The 16,916-nt window shown below is 39.8% G+C and overlaps 2 protein-coding genes across 3 annotated transcripts in view; both read right to left on the bottom strand.

Annotated features, from left to right (window-relative positions):
• by (blistery) overlaps positions 1-9,553 on the bottom strand; it is a 101,868-nt gene extending 92,315 nt beyond the window's left edge. For both annotated transcript variants that reach the window (XM_066282720.1, XM_066282721.1), the window contains exon 1: positions 9,092-9,553. In XM_066282720.1, coding sequence (XP_066138817.1) covers positions 9,092-9,175 — 84 coding nt within the window. In that variant the 5' untranslated portion in view covers positions 9,176-9,553. The remainder of the gene's footprint in view (positions 1-9,091) is intronic.
• A 4,305-nt stretch (positions 9,554-13,858) lies between these two features.
• On the bottom strand, positions 13,859-16,450 carry Obp73a (Odorant-binding protein 73a). The gene is made up of 6 exons (XM_066282057.1): positions 16,221-16,450; positions 15,879-15,978; positions 15,657-15,745; positions 14,653-14,688; positions 14,366-14,522; positions 13,859-14,301 (listed from the first exon to the last, which is right to left on the bottom strand). Exons 1-6 carry the CDS (start codon positions 16,287-16,289, stop codon positions 14,219-14,221), a joined length of 534 nt encoding a protein of 177 aa, XP_066138154.1. The 5' UTR covers positions 16,290-16,450; the 3' UTR covers positions 13,859-14,218.
• Between the last annotated feature and the right edge of the window lie 466 nt (positions 16,451-16,916).

The following is a 16,916-nucleotide window of genomic DNA, read 5'->3' as shown; positions in this document are numbered from 1 at the left end:
GCGATCACGCCACTCCGCGCTATTGGTACTTATATAACACAATTCCAGGCTATTTGATCAACACCTGTAGCCGAAGGCTATTGATATTCGATAAAATTGAGTCATTCTGCGAACCAATTTGTCATAAATAATAAAAGTTGCAATGCTACTAACGTATGTAAATGTCTGTGCACAATGGTTATTACTCTAAAGGCGTGTCTAATTGCCGATTGATACCCATTAAAAGTGCGGATTTTATGAATACACCTAGGGTTGTTATCGAATATGAAGTAATAGCAACAGCAATTCATGTACTTTCGCTCCAATTTACGAGACATATAAATGGGCCACAGAGAATTCTCGCGTTCAATTTACTCTGGTTTGTGCCCTAACCACCGACATCATTAAACGACCTTCCAGTAGCGCAAGAAAGGTTTCAGCCACGGATCTAACCGCGGGGTTTAGCACGGGGTTAGATCCATACATTAAAAAAGAAAAAACTAATCTCACCTCTATTTTCTAGAATTGAGGCGTAGCAAGTACTCACAATGATTACCGGAACGTTCATTCATGTCACTTAAATGGTTTTTACTACGTTTTCTAACTATTGAAAAGGTGGTTGTCTCCATGCGCATTCTTCTACCATGGTAACACTGCCTTAAACCGACCTAGACACTATTCAACCAGTAATCTCTTCCAATAAATCAAAGGTCACGTTCGGCTTACTCTGAATGTTCCCATATCTGTTTTCTTCGACGATGATAAAGTCATGAATGTATTAATAATACCTTCGGTGGTCTTTAAACCTCAGATGGCTAAACACGCCCAAAAAAGAAAATCAACCCAACATTGTAAACGTTCCGCAGGTCATTCATTATTCATCGGGATTATTTAAATTTGTCCTGAATCGGGTTGATCGCTACCCATGAATGCGGTTTCCAATTGATGTCCACTCATTGTTTCGCAATTTTTCTCGTGTTCCATGATCGTGTCGGATCATAAATCATAACTTTTCGCTGAGCGTGAGATAAAGATCGCAAAACCTTTCGTTGTGACAAAAATCCGCGCACCTTAGTCTCAATTAATATCCTGATTTAATTTCGGTCGACGTTGAGAGGAACATTAAGTCGTTTCAACTGCAGTTTTCATTCCTCTTTCTTCCCAGCAGGCAGACAGTTAAATTGCCATGTCAAAAGTGATCTATCACTCTATTGCCAGTTTGGGTTTTAACCCGTAATAAAAGAGAAACAATTTCGGTTTATCATCTCTGTATGAAAATTTATCGAGTACAGAAATGTGAATGCTGAGAATGAAAAACAGCATAATTTTGACGTTGCCTGCTGTAAAATGGGACATGAATTCACGTGAAATACCGTGAATTCTCAGGACAGGGATTGCGTAAAATACTGAGGATGTGTATGGATGTCGGGGCGGCTTCCCTGTCGGTTGAAAAATTTACTACGTGCAGCGATGTAGACCAATTTTGTCACAGAGAATTTTGAAATTAATTCCCTTAATTGGTACAACCCACATGCATTCGCCGCATAAGTCACGTTTAACAGCCGCAAATAGCGATCGGCTAAGTTTATTCGGGCCGTTTCATATAATTCAAACTTTGCCGCACCGACCAGAAATTCGCAACTTTTTACATCTTTCGGCCTTTAATTGCGTGACCAATTCGTTTGAGAGAAAATCGGTCTCTGAAATTAGGGGCTCCCTCATCTTCGAGTAGAACATCTCAGTTACATCTCCACGACCAAAAGCTAAAGCGCAATTCCGAAACGCACAGACTTAAGGCAAACTCTCCATCCATTACTACTTATGAAGCTAAACAAGTTCGCATCGTTTGTTTTAATTACCCTTTAATTGCGCTTTTTAATTAAAATCTAAATAGATTACTGCAGTTTAACGCCGTATGTTTGCCGTTTTAATTATCAAAGTAAACACGAGCATTAATCTTTCAGATGCTCGGCCGGGCACTTATATGGTCAAGTTATGAAGGCATTGTAAAAACGTCATTTGCGGTGAGATTGCTGAGAGCTCTTTGCCACGTTCAAGTAATGCTCGGTCGGAAGTTCGGTTTTCGTTTTCGGTTCCAAAAATTTTGGCTCTTGCAATATAGCGCCCGATGCATTCCGGATATCATAGAGAACTCCTTTCTCAACGTGGCTCTGAAAAGAGTTTCAATCGCTCACTATACAAACTCGATAAAAGACCAATGAAACATCTAGGACGTTTACAGACTGGGCAATGAAAAGGAAATTCTTGACTTTCCTCCTTAACTAGGAGTTTATCCTCGAAGTCGAGGGCGAAAATGTGGAAAAATAGAGCAAAAGATAAGACAGATATTTCCTGTCACACACGTGTTTCCTTTTTGGATGTTTTTCCCCGGGTTTCGTCTCACATAATGCTTTACTAACACATTTCTCATTTTTGAAAATGTGTTTTAATGTAAAATAACTCGTGACACCGTGCTTTCTTCTTTTTATCAGCTTAACGCGAAATCCAATGCTCGGGCCTGGTAATAAGGCAGGGGAGTGAGGTTTCCGGGGCCGAATCGCGGTACAAGAGGGAATCAACTTTATTGCAGGTATTGACCTACTTTGCATGCGGATCTGTTCTAGTCCTCTAAGAGTGAAATATTAATCAGTCTTCCATTTGAATAAAGATTATCAAAGCTGTTGTCACAGAAAGGTGAATGCCTGCATACGAAATGCCGGATGAAAAGCCCAACTTGCATCGCATTTCGGTTGATTTGGACGTAGGAAGCGACATGCAGTTACCGTTCGGTAATAATTACGCGTTACCGGTTCTCCTTGTGCGGAAAAGTTAGATGTTACCAGTTCGCATAGAACAGTCGAGAGGACGAGTGTCGACAATCGTCCACATCCTCAGTGTTTGTTGTTTTTTTTTTTTTGGAAATTCTGCAGAATTTTCGGGTTCTATAAGGGACTTCGTGACGTAACACCGAATGACAGGATCCTTATATGAAAATGGTGATTTGTCCCGATTCGTTCGCCAAGGAAATGTCGGCACGAACGGTCTGTAGTTCAACCGAATAACATTAATTATGAGGCGGCCCCAATGCCGGATTATACATAGACATAGTCACACCGTGGACGGAAAAAGTCGACCACCCTGTGCCGGCACCAGATTCGGCGATCAGTTTCTACGTGAGGCGCGAGGGGCTAAATCTGCATAGCGATTATCGGTTTTGGCCGAGTCTTCGTCAATTTCGAACCGCTTTTGACTTCGTTCAGTTCATTCGACGAGAGATCCTTGATCCATATTCGGACACCGGCATTTCCGCGTCTGCACGTATGAATGCTTCTTGGAAGACCATAAAACGAAAATTACCATGTTTGAGGCCCGTCACAATACAAAAATAAAGCCATAAACTTTTGACATTACCATTCCTGAGCCATGTATAGGAATTTAAAACAATACATCAAAAGGACCATTGTTTTGTTATGATAATTTCAGTTTTGTTTAACTAGGACAGTAAAATTTCGAGGTGATTTTACAATGCAAAGCAGCCTTTGCGGTTGTATCTTTTTACGTTACGCTTAAAAGTGTTATGGTTTAGTTATGGTCATACGCGAAACGATGCTAATTAGCTCTGGCCAGCAAACGCTTTTGGGTTTTTCGCAGCTGGTCCGGCGGAGGATTGCGTGGAGGACCTGGAAATTGCCGGATCTGTCGTAATTGCGTCCAAATTGGAAGTGAAAAGGTTGGAAATTTGGAGATCGATCCCGAAATTGGTCTCCAAACCCAATTAGAGCTCCATTATTGTAAAGCAGGGATTACTAACCGACATTCCGTGAGCGAAGGTGTCCTCCGGAGCCGTTCGTAAGACCACCTCTAATGTACTTCTGTATTTCAGAAGTGGTTAGTTCGGCCACAAATGCCTGCTGTATTAATTTCCAACGTGAAATTTGGGGTTCACTGACTGCAGCCATAATAAAAATGAGTCATGGGGACGCTCCTAACTTGTCATGTCGCTCTCATGGCAGTTAAATTAATCATTTTGCTATTACGACAATTATTAAAGTCGTTCGCTTTTCTACGGAATCATTGGCAGGGCCGGCAACACTCGATGAAAACCCCGTAAGGTCCGAATCATGAATTTGTCGCTGAGTGGCTCAGGTTATCAACTGCGCGCATGTTTTATTTTCACTTGCGCCCAATAATAGAATCAAAACAATCATAAAACATTCTTGAGCGCAAATGGCATGTGCATCGGAAGAGTTAAAAATAAATACTGTTCAATGACTGTCTGCAACTTGGTAATTACCATTACCCAGATGCCTTTTGGCGATTAAATTGAGCAGTCTTGCTTGTGAATATCCATTTGCCTTCAATTGGTTCTCAAGGGGTTTCAAAGGCTCAAGTGGAAGTTTTGACCCCCAAATCCCTGTCTTGAACTTTTTTCGACGCAAAAAACCGGCAAAGCAATTCTCACTAATGGCATTAGGAGAGGTACTTAAAGCCCCGATAATGAACTATGTAACCACATAAAATAATGCTCAATTTCGCCAACTGTGGGACAAAACCGAAGCCAATTACTCAGCAATAAATTGCGGCCTAAGACGAAATCGTGTGATATTTTCAGGATGATCGCGCAGACCCTTCCCTAATCGTGGATTACCATAAAAACATAATTATATAGCAATAGTGCCACAGCGACAAAATAACAGCACGAATGGACGGGCCAAGCATTCCTAAATTATCCAAGATAGTGGCCATTTGAATATGGTTGTTTCGAGTACAGTTATAATAATTATTGCTTTGGAATTCAGTGACAGTACCACGGGATATTATTAGTCAGGGTTCAGTGGGTTTTAATTAACTTTGAACCACTCGACGGACGGGTCGCGAGTAGTGCGCATGGCAGAAAAACTCCCTTGGGAGTATCGCGTTGCCACGTCGTAAAAGTTCATCGAATAAGTCTCGATGGTCTTCACGTTCGTGTGTTAAAACATCTTAAATTACTTAATGCCCCTCGTCAGCATATTGAAAGTTAAGTGAACAAACATGTTATGCGGGCCCAATAACCCATAAACGAATAAGGGTGACGCTCGGATTCGTGTATTTTAAGGGTGTGAATCTTTAATTTGCTCTCAACAAACCATCGGACTGTTTTGAAATTTAAACGCGGATTTATGGTACGTCGAACTAAAGCACGTTATTGATCATCGCTTATCTGTATCGTGTAACAATAGTTTACGTTGCACGATAAATAGTCCCAATTCCGGCTTTTTCTTTTTTTTTTGTTTTCTTTTTGGAAAACACAAACTCACAGATAATCGCTGTGACAACAATCGGCCCAAGTGCCCGTTCCAAACGAGACTGTCATAACAGTTTACGATTTAAAATTGCAATGTAATTAACGGATGTTTATATGGAATCGCTAATGAGTTTCCATTAAGCAAGGTAATTGCGTATTTACGTCCATCGCCGCTGACCTTGACATTGGTCATTCTCTTAACTTTGAAGAGAATGAAAATGGAATTTTCTGTATACACGTACGTGTGTTCCCTCGAAGAGCTTCGGTCCTGAACTCGAAACCATACGTGGGAGCATACACTTCTCTTGCCGTACATTATCCTCTGCACGACATGTTTACGATACACCTCGGCGTTTAAAATTCGTGGACTATATGCCCAACCTTGCGGACAAACTCCAAGTTAAGAAATTTCATTTGAAACATGCAAATTAATGCGCAAAAACAAAATTGCAATAAAATTATAACCATTAAGCAGGTAAACACTTAAACGAAAATAGTTTTATTGTGGGCCCTAACAGTGTTAGGTTTCAGTTTTAATACAATAACGAGATATCTGCTGGTTTTATTGCTCGACGGCATTAAAAGTCGATAGCTTCCCACGATGAAATAAAACCCTTCAGATTATTTCGGCATAAAACTCGTTTCTTTTTTTTTGGCAATAAAGTGGTGAGAAACGCGCGTGAATAAAAATTTAATCTTCACTTTTTGCAAATTCGAGATTTCTACATTTAAAGAGTTTTTGTTCTTCGGCCATTTGTTAACGCATTAAACGTGGAGATGGCGCCAAGCGTGACCCACGCACGGCCCCATCTGCACGTCCAACACGTAAACACCGCGCGTGGCGCCATCTCGGTGGGAACATCCATTTCACCTTTTTGCGTTCACTTTCGGTTTTAGCTTTGAGCAGGCGCAGATAAAATAAATTACCTCTTAGATTACATTAATGCAGCGAAGACACTATTCTAATATTAACTAATCTCTTATCCCGTGAGGCTTTATGCAAAATCGCCATTGCGAGATGCATTTAACACCTAGATCTTACGCAATCGCTGACATTACTCAAATAAAGAACCCGCAATTTAATGGCTATATACCTTTTTCGAGAGGTTTTTTTAGGATTAATTAATATTACCTAACGTTAGATTCAAACCACTACCTTTCCGACAATTATTAGGCAATCAGCAGTGACAAAGGACGTACGGATCGGTCCCGGTACCATTACTACAACAAAGTAGGAACTGCTTCGGGTTGAATAACGGTTATCGCGTTAATTTTACCGAAATTAATTTCAGTACGGTCACAAGACAAGGTTTTTGATGTCGGAATCGTGAAACAGATAAACTGCAAGGATAATGCATTTTTGGTTATCAAACAATGAAATCTGTTACTTGATTCATTTATTTCCTGTTGAAGATGAAAAATCGCGGCGATACTCATACTCACTTACATCAAGGGCGTAAAGCCAGTTAATCCACTAGCGAAAGGGTCATAAGTCACTGTCGCTAGTTGATACTCTTTACATTGTTGTAATGTATCATGTCAGGTTGCGGAAAATGAATATCCTGAAATATCCTTCTCTGATATTCCTTGTTTGCGATATTTCGAACTCGAAATGGATGGTTAATACGGGGGCTGATGGGAACATCAAAGGGAAATTGAGAAGTTGCGATGTAAGAAGTGGGAGGGAAATAAAGCATGCACCGATCTAGCGAGGGGTGAAATTCAGGGATTTAATAAAGTTTTTTGCATCCGATGAGAGCATAGAAATGCCTCTAATAGTAAAAGTCCCTAAGGGTCGAGGGAAAAACAGTAACGCTCACCTCCTGTAAAGATTATTTTCTCGGACCGCTTCTCTGGAAATTTTCATACCTTCAATGCCACATTAACTTGCATTACCTTCTCCAGGTATGCAAATAAATGTAATTTGCTTTTAGATCTTCGAATTTATATTGGAACCGGCTGAAATCCCGATTGGATACAACATCCCTAGCAATCTTCCTGTGAATCCTTGGGGTAAACTCTATAGGTCAAATCGTTATTGTCCCTATTTACTTGGCACTCGTGAAACAGAAAATATGTAAATGAACCTTCAGGTTTTCTATGAAAATTGAACAACGAAGGAAAGAGGCATGGAAAAGTTTCGTAAATCCCGTCTCGACTCGGTGAAATTCCTGAATTTTGTGAATTATTTCTTAATAAAATCGAGTTCATTCGACTTTTTAATAGGGACGGCAAGAGTTCTTTTAATTTTTAATAAAAGGGTCAAATTAATACCAATTTATACTATTGCAGGAGATTCGGTTCGAAATTGAATTCAAGTCCTCCAGGGCCTGGATAAAGCGCGAATAGTACCTCGAATATTTAGAGATTTTTCTAGAAATGTCGAAAGTGGGGGAGGCGATTTTGCGAGTTTATCCGGGACTTTTTAAATTTTGCTCTCGCAATTGATCTCGAAAAATAATGCCAATTGGTCGTCTCTGTGGAGCTCTGTAAGACCACACGAAACGGGTTGCGAGCTCGCCCTAAGTTTGCAAGATACAGGGCCACTTTGACACGTCCTTTCGTTATAGTAAATAACTGCCTGAAGCTCTATTTCCACAGCTCGTGAAATTCAATTAAGCGTCAATTCAACGGAGCACTAGTACGAATTTTCTCTTTGCCCCTTTTACTTAAAGCTGCCCTAATTGACCCGTTAACCGCGGATTTCTTGAGCAGAAAGACAATGCTTTTTTTTTCGATTTAATAGTTTTTAACGGTCCTGGATTCCCCGGATATGGCGACATTCTCACGTTGTAGTCAGAGGAGAATCATCGCTTACCCGCGGGAGTGTTGCTTTCGGGAAATTTTGAAAGCTTCAAAAGTGAATTTTCGAAGCAATTTTCCGGCGTTCGGTTCGGCATAAGAAGGTGTGCGATAGTACCTATAAGGTCATAAAATGCCGGATTGTTCATAAAGTCGTTGCGTGTTTGCCAATTAAGTGAGGTCAATTGAGAAAACGAGAATGATAATGAACATTTCCGACATATTTTGTCACACTGCTTCCGCAGAAAGAATCTAATTTTTACGAGCGCGGTCCCACGGAATGGAAGCCTAAAGACGAAGAAATATCATTGAACGAAATGGGCAATACATTCTTTAGTCAAATTATCATTTTTAGTGGCAAAAGCGGTCATTCGTTTACGTCGTGAGACGCGCAATGTCCTCGCGGACATCCCAATAATTTGATTCGAGTACAACAGGTTCATTCGTAAAGTTTTCGACTTTCAAAGCCGAAAGCTTTTAGAAGATTACGGACGAAGTTAAACGCATACCAAAGCGCTGAACTTCAAATGCTTAAGGAGTCCCTGTTTGACTCGTATAATGAAATTAACATCATTTCGCACCTCACAACAACAAATAAAATGTACGGCAATGTCAAGGATAAGTAACAATAATTGGATTTACACATTGTGTGTATTGTCGGCGTCTTCTTTATAACCACTAAACGAACAAAGTTGCTTTTGTTCACATAGCCGAACACAACATCTGGTATTGCTTTAGGAGCGTTGGGATGTGTGAAGGTTCGTTATTTTACTTTCCTACTCTACCGAGAAGTGTAAAGTTATGTAAAACTAAGAAGATGCATATCATTATGGAAATCGGAATTTGCTGTGAGTTTTATTCGAGGAAAGTTCGCTTATATTTTGAGGGAAAAATACAGTTTTCGCCGGTTCAACAGCCGCTCGATGGGTCTCTTTCCGAAAATTTTAAACTCATAAAGTGCCATTATTTGAGAAAACTTTGTCGAAATTCTCCACCTAACAATTTCTTAAGCTTTAAGTTTACCTTCAGCAGTAGATGAATAGGAGGACTAATGGTAGGTGCCCTCTTCTTTTCCTGATTACATAGACATGATTTAATCCACGGCATCTCGTTAAAACCCAAACAACTAAGTCGATGTCTCTCTCTTTACACTTGTTGCCCAAAAACTCACTGTATTGAATTTTAAATTCTATGTCGGTTACTGCTACATTTTCCTTTTTAAACAATTTTATTGGTCTTCGTACAAAAAAAGTTAGAGCCGAAAAGTCTTAATCAGAGGAATTAATTTAACGCGCAAAGAACCGAAACAAAAGCGAAGCTGGGGGTTAGTAAGGCTAGAGCGGATGTCTTTTGTTTTTTTGGGGGAGTGTTCGCTAAATCATCTTATTGGTCGAAAGGAGCGACACGTGCGATCCGAGCTTACTGTACGTGCGACATGGTGCGCTCGATATCGAGCTTTCGGTTTCCCGGACGCAACTGAATGTTATTTGACACATATCGGCCCGGCACCGGCAGTCCGGAACTGGAGACACAGCCTCCTTCGCAGCGCCGCACAGTGGTTCGAAGAACCAGCTGGAAGGATCAAAGTTGAATCCAGGGGTTTCGGTGATGGTACCCGTGTGCCCGTGACATAGGCTTGACCTCCACCCTCAGATCTGGACCACCAGAGCTGGCACCTACCAAGAGAGGATATGTTCTATGCACATAAGTGTATGTATAGCGGTCTAAGATAAGGACGTTCAGTATTGGCGTCCCGTAAACGGAACTAGATACTGTTCGGAAATAAATGCAGGATTTCAGATGGTCTTCGTTTCGGTCCCCTGAAGCATTATGTTTTTACGTTCGCTTCGTCACCGACTCATGCAAATGTCAATATTAAATAATCCTCTTTCGAAGAATAAAATTCGTTTAACTTGCGAGCTTTTCGTTAGGCCCCAACAATTCGGTCTTCTTCAATATGTCGATTTTGGGTAATTTCCTCTTGCGAGTTTAAATTCGGCCGGACCGCTGCACGAAAAGCTCACAACATCAATAATATTTGGGGTGGTGTCAGTGTGAGTGAGAACGGTGTTTTCGAAAATTTCTAGAAGGGGATTTCAGCTTCGAAGGCAAAGGTGGTAAGCCGCGAAGGAGAATCTTACCACGAGAACGGTTGGAAAAATTGCAGAAAAACTGTCAGTAAATCGACCGCTGTTGCCCAGGTAAGGACGATCTGTAGAGTCCAAAAGCTGAAAGAATGGGCTCCTCACAAGTTGACGAAAGGACGAAAAAAATCTTTGATATTAAGGGGCCCCTCTCCTCCATTGCCGTCAAAATAAAGAACCTTTGCTGAGCAGAATTATAACCTGTAACAAAGGATGGTTACTCTATCGCAACAGTGGACGATCTGGACAGTGGCTAGACAAGGCGGAGTGCCTTAAACCTTTCCAAAACCGGTTGTCCATCAAAAAAAGCAATGGTGTCTGTTCGATGGACATTCGTATAAACTAGAGCTTTTTGAAACCTAGTGACGCCATTGCAACCGAACGATATTGTTTTCAAATTGATAAAATGCTTGTCGATCGCAAACCGGCTTTAGGCAATCGAAAGGAATCGATTCTGTCCCATGGTAAATTACGGGAACTTAAACATGAGAACCTGCCTCATTCGCCATGTTCTCCAGGCCCCTCGCCGACGGATCATCACTTCTTTAAGCATTTGAAAAACTTCGTAAATGCGAAAAGATTCACTGACCATCGGAGATCGAAAAATGACCTTTTGAGATTTTTAAATTCTAAAGATGTAAGTTTTTACTCCGATGGTACAGAAAAGCTAGTAATGCGTAAGAAAAAGTGTAGTGATTGCGATGGGACCCATTTCACCCGTTTTATTTTATGTCCGAACGACCTAATAAGTCCCTAGTTACGTAATAGATAGACGTTCATCAGTCCGATTTGACTTTAAACACTTCTAAGCGTGGTGGACCACTGTGCGCGGCTTCGACTTAACACACAAGTTGAGGGCGGGCTGGAGTTGGCTCGCAGCCTAATGACTTCGGGTCCGATGGGCACAGGCTACCATCAATGACCATGCAGCTGGCCATTGTTAAAGCCACAATCGTTTTGTTATGTTTACGTTCTGTGCATTGACCTTGGTAAAGTTTTGTTGTTAAATGCCTATTTATTGTCCGGAGAACATGAGCAGTACAACGGAACGTGATGTTGCATCCCATGACAAAACCCTAGATGACTATGATTATCATAGACGATTATAGTGGGTAAAAGTGCAATTCCATGGATATACGCTATAACCGGATATGGTTTTTTGTATGTGATCAGAAAAGAAAGTTCCCGATTGCAACAATTAAATTGTAATTCTCATTTTACCTGCCGCAATGGCCTTGAATTGCAATTGACTGAGTAATGTATCCAATTATCTAACTTATGGACTATAATACGAGTTGCATTGTTTAAGACATCAGCATCGGATTTCAGTATTAATTTAAACAACGCGCCTATCCCACAACGTTCTGATGCAAAATTTTATTAGCACACAATGATACGAATACCATTTCTGTGGTTCTCAATCTTGGTCATTTCTCAATCATCGACCTTCAACTCTACTTCTTAAACACTTATAACAAACGATCCAAATTGATCTGACCACTTCAGTGTAGCTTCGCTTAAGCCCGTAAGATGGACTGGACGTGGTACGGACTGTGCTTGCCGCAGCAAATCCAATCGATCAAAAATCATTCAAATATCAGATCTGCTTTCAGATTGAAATTAAATCTGATTACAATTTCAGGTTGTGACCACAATACCTATCTATAAACTTCCTAATCATGACTTTTTGATTCTTATCGCGCCCACAACCACGATGGTGGTCCTGGTTATCGGTTATGGCATCGGTATGGTTCGGATACTCGTGGTTTATGAGGAAGCCCTCGGAAATGCACGAGGTAAATTGATACTACATATTGAAAGATACCAGAAGGTTGGTAGATGCCCTCCTCGGTTTTAAGTCTTTTTGGTTGGGGAATTGAGGAGCGTGTTTAATGAGGCGGTGTCAAGGCACGCAATAGAAGCCCCCTAAAAGTTTCGTCTCTAAGAATATTCTCAACGATTTTGCTCCTATACATTTCGTGCCACTGATAGTCGTTTTTCAGTGATTTATTCGGTTCCTAATTGAATTTATAAGCACTCGACTAGCTACCTGGAGACAGTTTACAGTACTTCTTGTGAGGACAATACACACGCGATTCATATTTTTACCTTGATGGTACATACGGTAATGTAGTAGCCAACGGAGCTTGTTTTATGTTGCCTGGAAAAGATATCTGTGAGTTCTTAGAAGCCGCGTGCTTTACCGCAAACTTCTGGAATGTGCTGTAAAATGATGGCGAAAATTGGCATCATTCGTTGTGTTGACAATCGGAATTATAAGGAAGAGGAGAAGTGAGTTAAATGTCGGAAAAAGGCACACAAAATCGAGAAAAATTGTTGGTTTTTCCGTGGCAATATGTTCGGTGCTTCATTTTTGTTCGTGAGGTCTAGGCTTAAGAGTGGCTATCAGCCAAGGACTCATCGCTTATCAGCCTCGGCTTATGTATTTATCGTTGCTTATATATCTAAAGCCCACAGCATTGTTTACATTGACATTTACCCTCTGGAGATTCCAGTAATTCGGTAAACTTTACTGCCACGCAAAAAGTTATTATTGTTGCAATGTAGTTTCTTGATTCAATGGTGAATCATATATTTATATTAACTCGCACGCGTGTCCTTAATAGCCCAAAGTATATCAATACAATCTTTTGCATATATACTACGATTTGGCCAAATTTCTCTTATAGCAAAAGTTTCATTGTACAGGATATCAAAGTTTGATTTACTTTTTCGAATTTTACCCATTCCGCTGACAATTTTCGAGACGTTTACATTAAACGCTGACGCGATAATATTTATTTATAAACAAATTAAATTATTAGGAGATGGTACTTTCCCTGGATTCAGATACCATTTTACCAATATTACTTTATTTACGTTATTTACTTATTTTACAGTACTTGAATGCAGAATTTCACTTTTGAAAAATCCTCCGCCAACAGAAGGAGATGCAAGCTTTTATTTGAAAATAAGTTTGCTAAGTGGGCCCCTTAAACTGGATCATGACATTAAAACTACGTACACCTAGTTAAAAAAAGCGTTTTTTTGGTCACTATCAAACAAAGAATTAATCAGGCTATTTTTGTCACAGTACGATTATCCATCGCACGTTCTGAAAGCTATAGTGAATGTGAAGGCTAAAGAGCAATTATTGGCAATCGATTTTGTAACAAGAGTTTTTTCAATTTAAAATACTCTCATTCATTTATTTCACACTATAGATTTGATAGAATTTTAAATTCTCCATTGTTTTGATGATTATTCGGTAGAGCATAAGGAGTAGAACGGCCAACCACTTGTATGGGAGGAAACCAAAAATCAAAAGTGGCACGGAAGACTGACCGACGGTGGGTAGTGATATATTTATCTTAATTAACCACAGGTGAAACTGAGTGGTCTTGCACAATTTCCAAGGTTATAGTAAAATGGATTTCTTCAATTCTCGTAGTATTTAACTGAATTGCCTAGCGATTATCGCAGTTTTTGTGCCGCTTTACATAAAACGTGTCACTGTTAATTCACACGTAATAATTATTACAGTAATAATGCTGACAATAGAAATATCTTATCAAGATTGTGTCAATCCAATTTTATAGTTTTTATGACAATTGTAGGCGAGAGAAACAGAAATGAAATGCGGATGTACAAATCATAAAAATCCTTTATTTTAAACATGCTGCTGAGTGATTATACATATAACACCGATACATAAGTACTCGGTTTAATCAAGATAGTTTTTCGACTGCTGACTAGAAAATTGTGATATACTTTTACTACCTATTTCCAAGCTTTCAAATGCTGTACACACCTACCATCTAACGAACATTGCTTTAATATATTTTCTAATGCCAAAATCCCTATATTACAGTATTCAAACTCTGACACACCGAAATAAATGAAGTCGCATAAATTATATCCTTAAAAGGAGCTTTTTATCTCAAATTTTACTTAAAAGCTAAAAGTTCCGTCACTTTTTTGTTTCAGTATTTCTTTGACCGCATCCTCAAGGCGTTTGTCCGCAGTATTTGGCCACTTCTTCCGAGACACAATCAAAGACACTGTATGCAACGTCACAGGATGTAGAAACTGCAAACGGTAGGAGTTTTATGGATTATTGCTTTTAATTAGATTTTCTGGATTTTTCGTTTACCAGTCACGTTCCGAGATGCCACGGCATAAGTTTTCTGAGCCTTCGTCAAACATGTAGTCACCGCTTGTAGCGTGGCCAAAACATACTCTTTTTGAGTGATTCCTTCAGTGTAGAGAGAAACCAAACCGTCGACGGTGGGAAATCCATATTCGTTCACCTAAGGGTTCGAGGTTTTCAGTCAGGCGTCAAATTACGATACGAAGAAACGTTCGACACTTTTTTTGATTTTCGTGCTTTTTCTGATGCTTTTGCAGAATTTACGTGTATAAAGTAAAACGTGCACTCACCGCTTTCATCTTTTTGTAGACGCATTGAAGGAGGCACTGAAAATAGGAAATGAAACGTTAGTTTGCAATTTTCATTAAAAAAAAAACAAAAAAAAAAACCGAAATCTCCACATGAAAGAACTGACTTTTCTTGCAGCCGATCTCCTTAATTTAATAATCCACAATATGTTTTTTTTTTAAATCTCCAACGGCTTTTCCAAATTCCTAAATCGAACTAAGTAAAAGAACAGAAAATGAAACGTGTTACAGTAAATTTCTCCGGCTTATTATCTCACGTTGTAAAAAGCAAGTAATCCGGAACTATAGCTATTGACTGGCCAAGTTAAGTAAATATCGACATTTACGGCGCATGTATTATGCACTTTAACAGATCCAGTAGTTTACCTTTTGTAAACCAATTAAGAAGAGCCTAACCTGCTCAGTCGCCTGTGTAACGTGTAGCACACATGTAGTATCAAATTAAAATTTCAATTTCGTTCAATTTCACTTTAATAACGAATGGGAAAATTTTGATTTTAATAAATTCGCGTCACTTTCCATTTCATGGTAACGACCAATTAATTAAGGATGTTTAAGGGCACTGGAATCGGGCATTTCACGTAAACGCATTTAAGAACGATTCGCAAAGTTATCTTCAAACTGTAATTTTTTGATTACACCGTGTGTCACCGCAATTTACTAAATTACATACTTTCTACAAGGCATTGATAACGCACACGAACGCGGGCAATGGAAAGTTCATGGACATCTTATAAAGGCAATTAAAACCACTTTACTATGGCTAGACATGATAAATTATCTTTAGAAGGTATTTCGTCAAAGACCTAAAAAGTATTATTTTGACATCGATTACAATTTCATTAAATTCCCTATGAAATGGTAATTAGTGGCTTACGCAAAATTTGTCATGCCGAACCATCGTGGTTGCACGGTAGTCGTTTCTTGGACAGGACCAAGTGTATGCAATACTAACAAAATTTACTGAATATAACGTGGACACTTACTCCTGCAATCTTCTTTTCATCCTCGTTAAATGTTGACCTCCTTTTCCTGCTGGCTTTGTGCTCGTTTACATTAAGCGCTTCAAGGGCTTCTGCAATACAAATATTATTACACATTTTACCTTAGTTTCGTCTCCTCTGTCCTTAACCGTACAGCTCCCTTCCCGACCAAGTTTTACGTAACCCTCAACTTAATCACAGAGATTCGATCATTACGTAACTGACCTGATAAAATCGCAATTTTTATTTCGTCCTGACAAGTGTTGATGACTTCTTCGATCCTCTTTGGCGCAGCCGTGGGAATTTCGCATTTATTGTTCACCTTCTGCAACGGGAAAGAAAGGTGAATCGGACGCAAACGAGTTGCGATAAACCTTCCGATTCAAAACCGAGGCGAATTAACACGTGTCCGCCCTAATATGCGACCATCGAGCGTGAAAGCCAAAGTGAAAATCTACCAATAAAACGACTCGATGATGGAAAATCTTGGACAGAAACGTGTTCCGATGCCACTTCGAAAATTCGCTTGTTCCCCCCGAAATTGTGCCGGCAATCCGGTGTTCTCACCTGAAGGGCCGAAGCTGCCAAACCAATCGTCACCGTCAAAGCCACAACGAGTTTCCCTACACGAAACATTTTTCTTGGTGCCGCTCTTGCAGTTCTCTAAGAAGCAACTGGAGTACCGAACGAAACTGACAATAGAATTAATTATACGAGCGATTACAAAAAGTAGTTCTTGCGAAATATATACTCTACTCCTTCTTCTGCGTGCCCCCCAGCTGCGGCACCTACTCTATGGAACCACAACCGCTTCGAATGCATTTTATGTCCGTGCCCAGTTAGTCGTTTATCATATTCGGTTGGGAAAATGAGAGTAGGGTACCTGTATTTGTTATTATCATTCACTTATTCGAGTGTACTAAACCGGACGTAAAAAACGGACAAAAATGTCCTACTAAAAATGAGCGCTGTTCGTACGGGTCAATAGGACCTGCGTTAGGAAAATTGTCGTTTAGGTGGACAGGGAAAGGAAAGGAAGTTCGACTCGTCGTAAACATGAAATTCACAAATCCGGCCTTCGGTTCACAAGAGATCGCATTACATCTACCACCAACTATATCTGTGCTACTTTCTCTCTAAAAAAGGAATATTATATGCAAATTCTTCATTAAATAACGAAATGATGAAGTAAGTTGCGAGATATAGGAATAGCGCCTTAGCCGGCGATATCACTTTTATATGGAAATTAAATTGTTAGTTACT

This window comes from Euwallacea fornicatus, chromosome 5, assembly GCF_040115645.1.
Source record: "Euwallacea fornicatus isolate EFF26 chromosome 5, ASM4011564v1, whole genome shotgun sequence".
NCBI lineage: Eukaryota > Metazoa > Arthropoda > Insecta > Coleoptera > Curculionidae > Euwallacea > Euwallacea fornicatus.
This window is presented reverse-complemented; position numbering and strand designations above follow the sequence as displayed.

Bases quoted from the DNA above. Each gene is read 5' to 3' on its own strand.
- Obp73a (XM_066282057.1), bottom strand. From the start codon at position 16,289: ATGTTTCGTGTAGGGAAACTCGTTGTGGCTTTGACGGTGACGATTGGT. The intron at 14,689-15,656 runs GTAAGTGTCCAC...TCCTATTTTCAG, and splicing joins ATGAAAAGAAGATTGCAGGA to TGCCTCCTTCAATGCGTCTA. The intron at 14,523-14,652 runs GTGAGTGCACGT...TCGAACCCTTAG, and splicing joins TCTACAAAAAGATGAAAGCG to GTGAACGAATATGGATTTCC.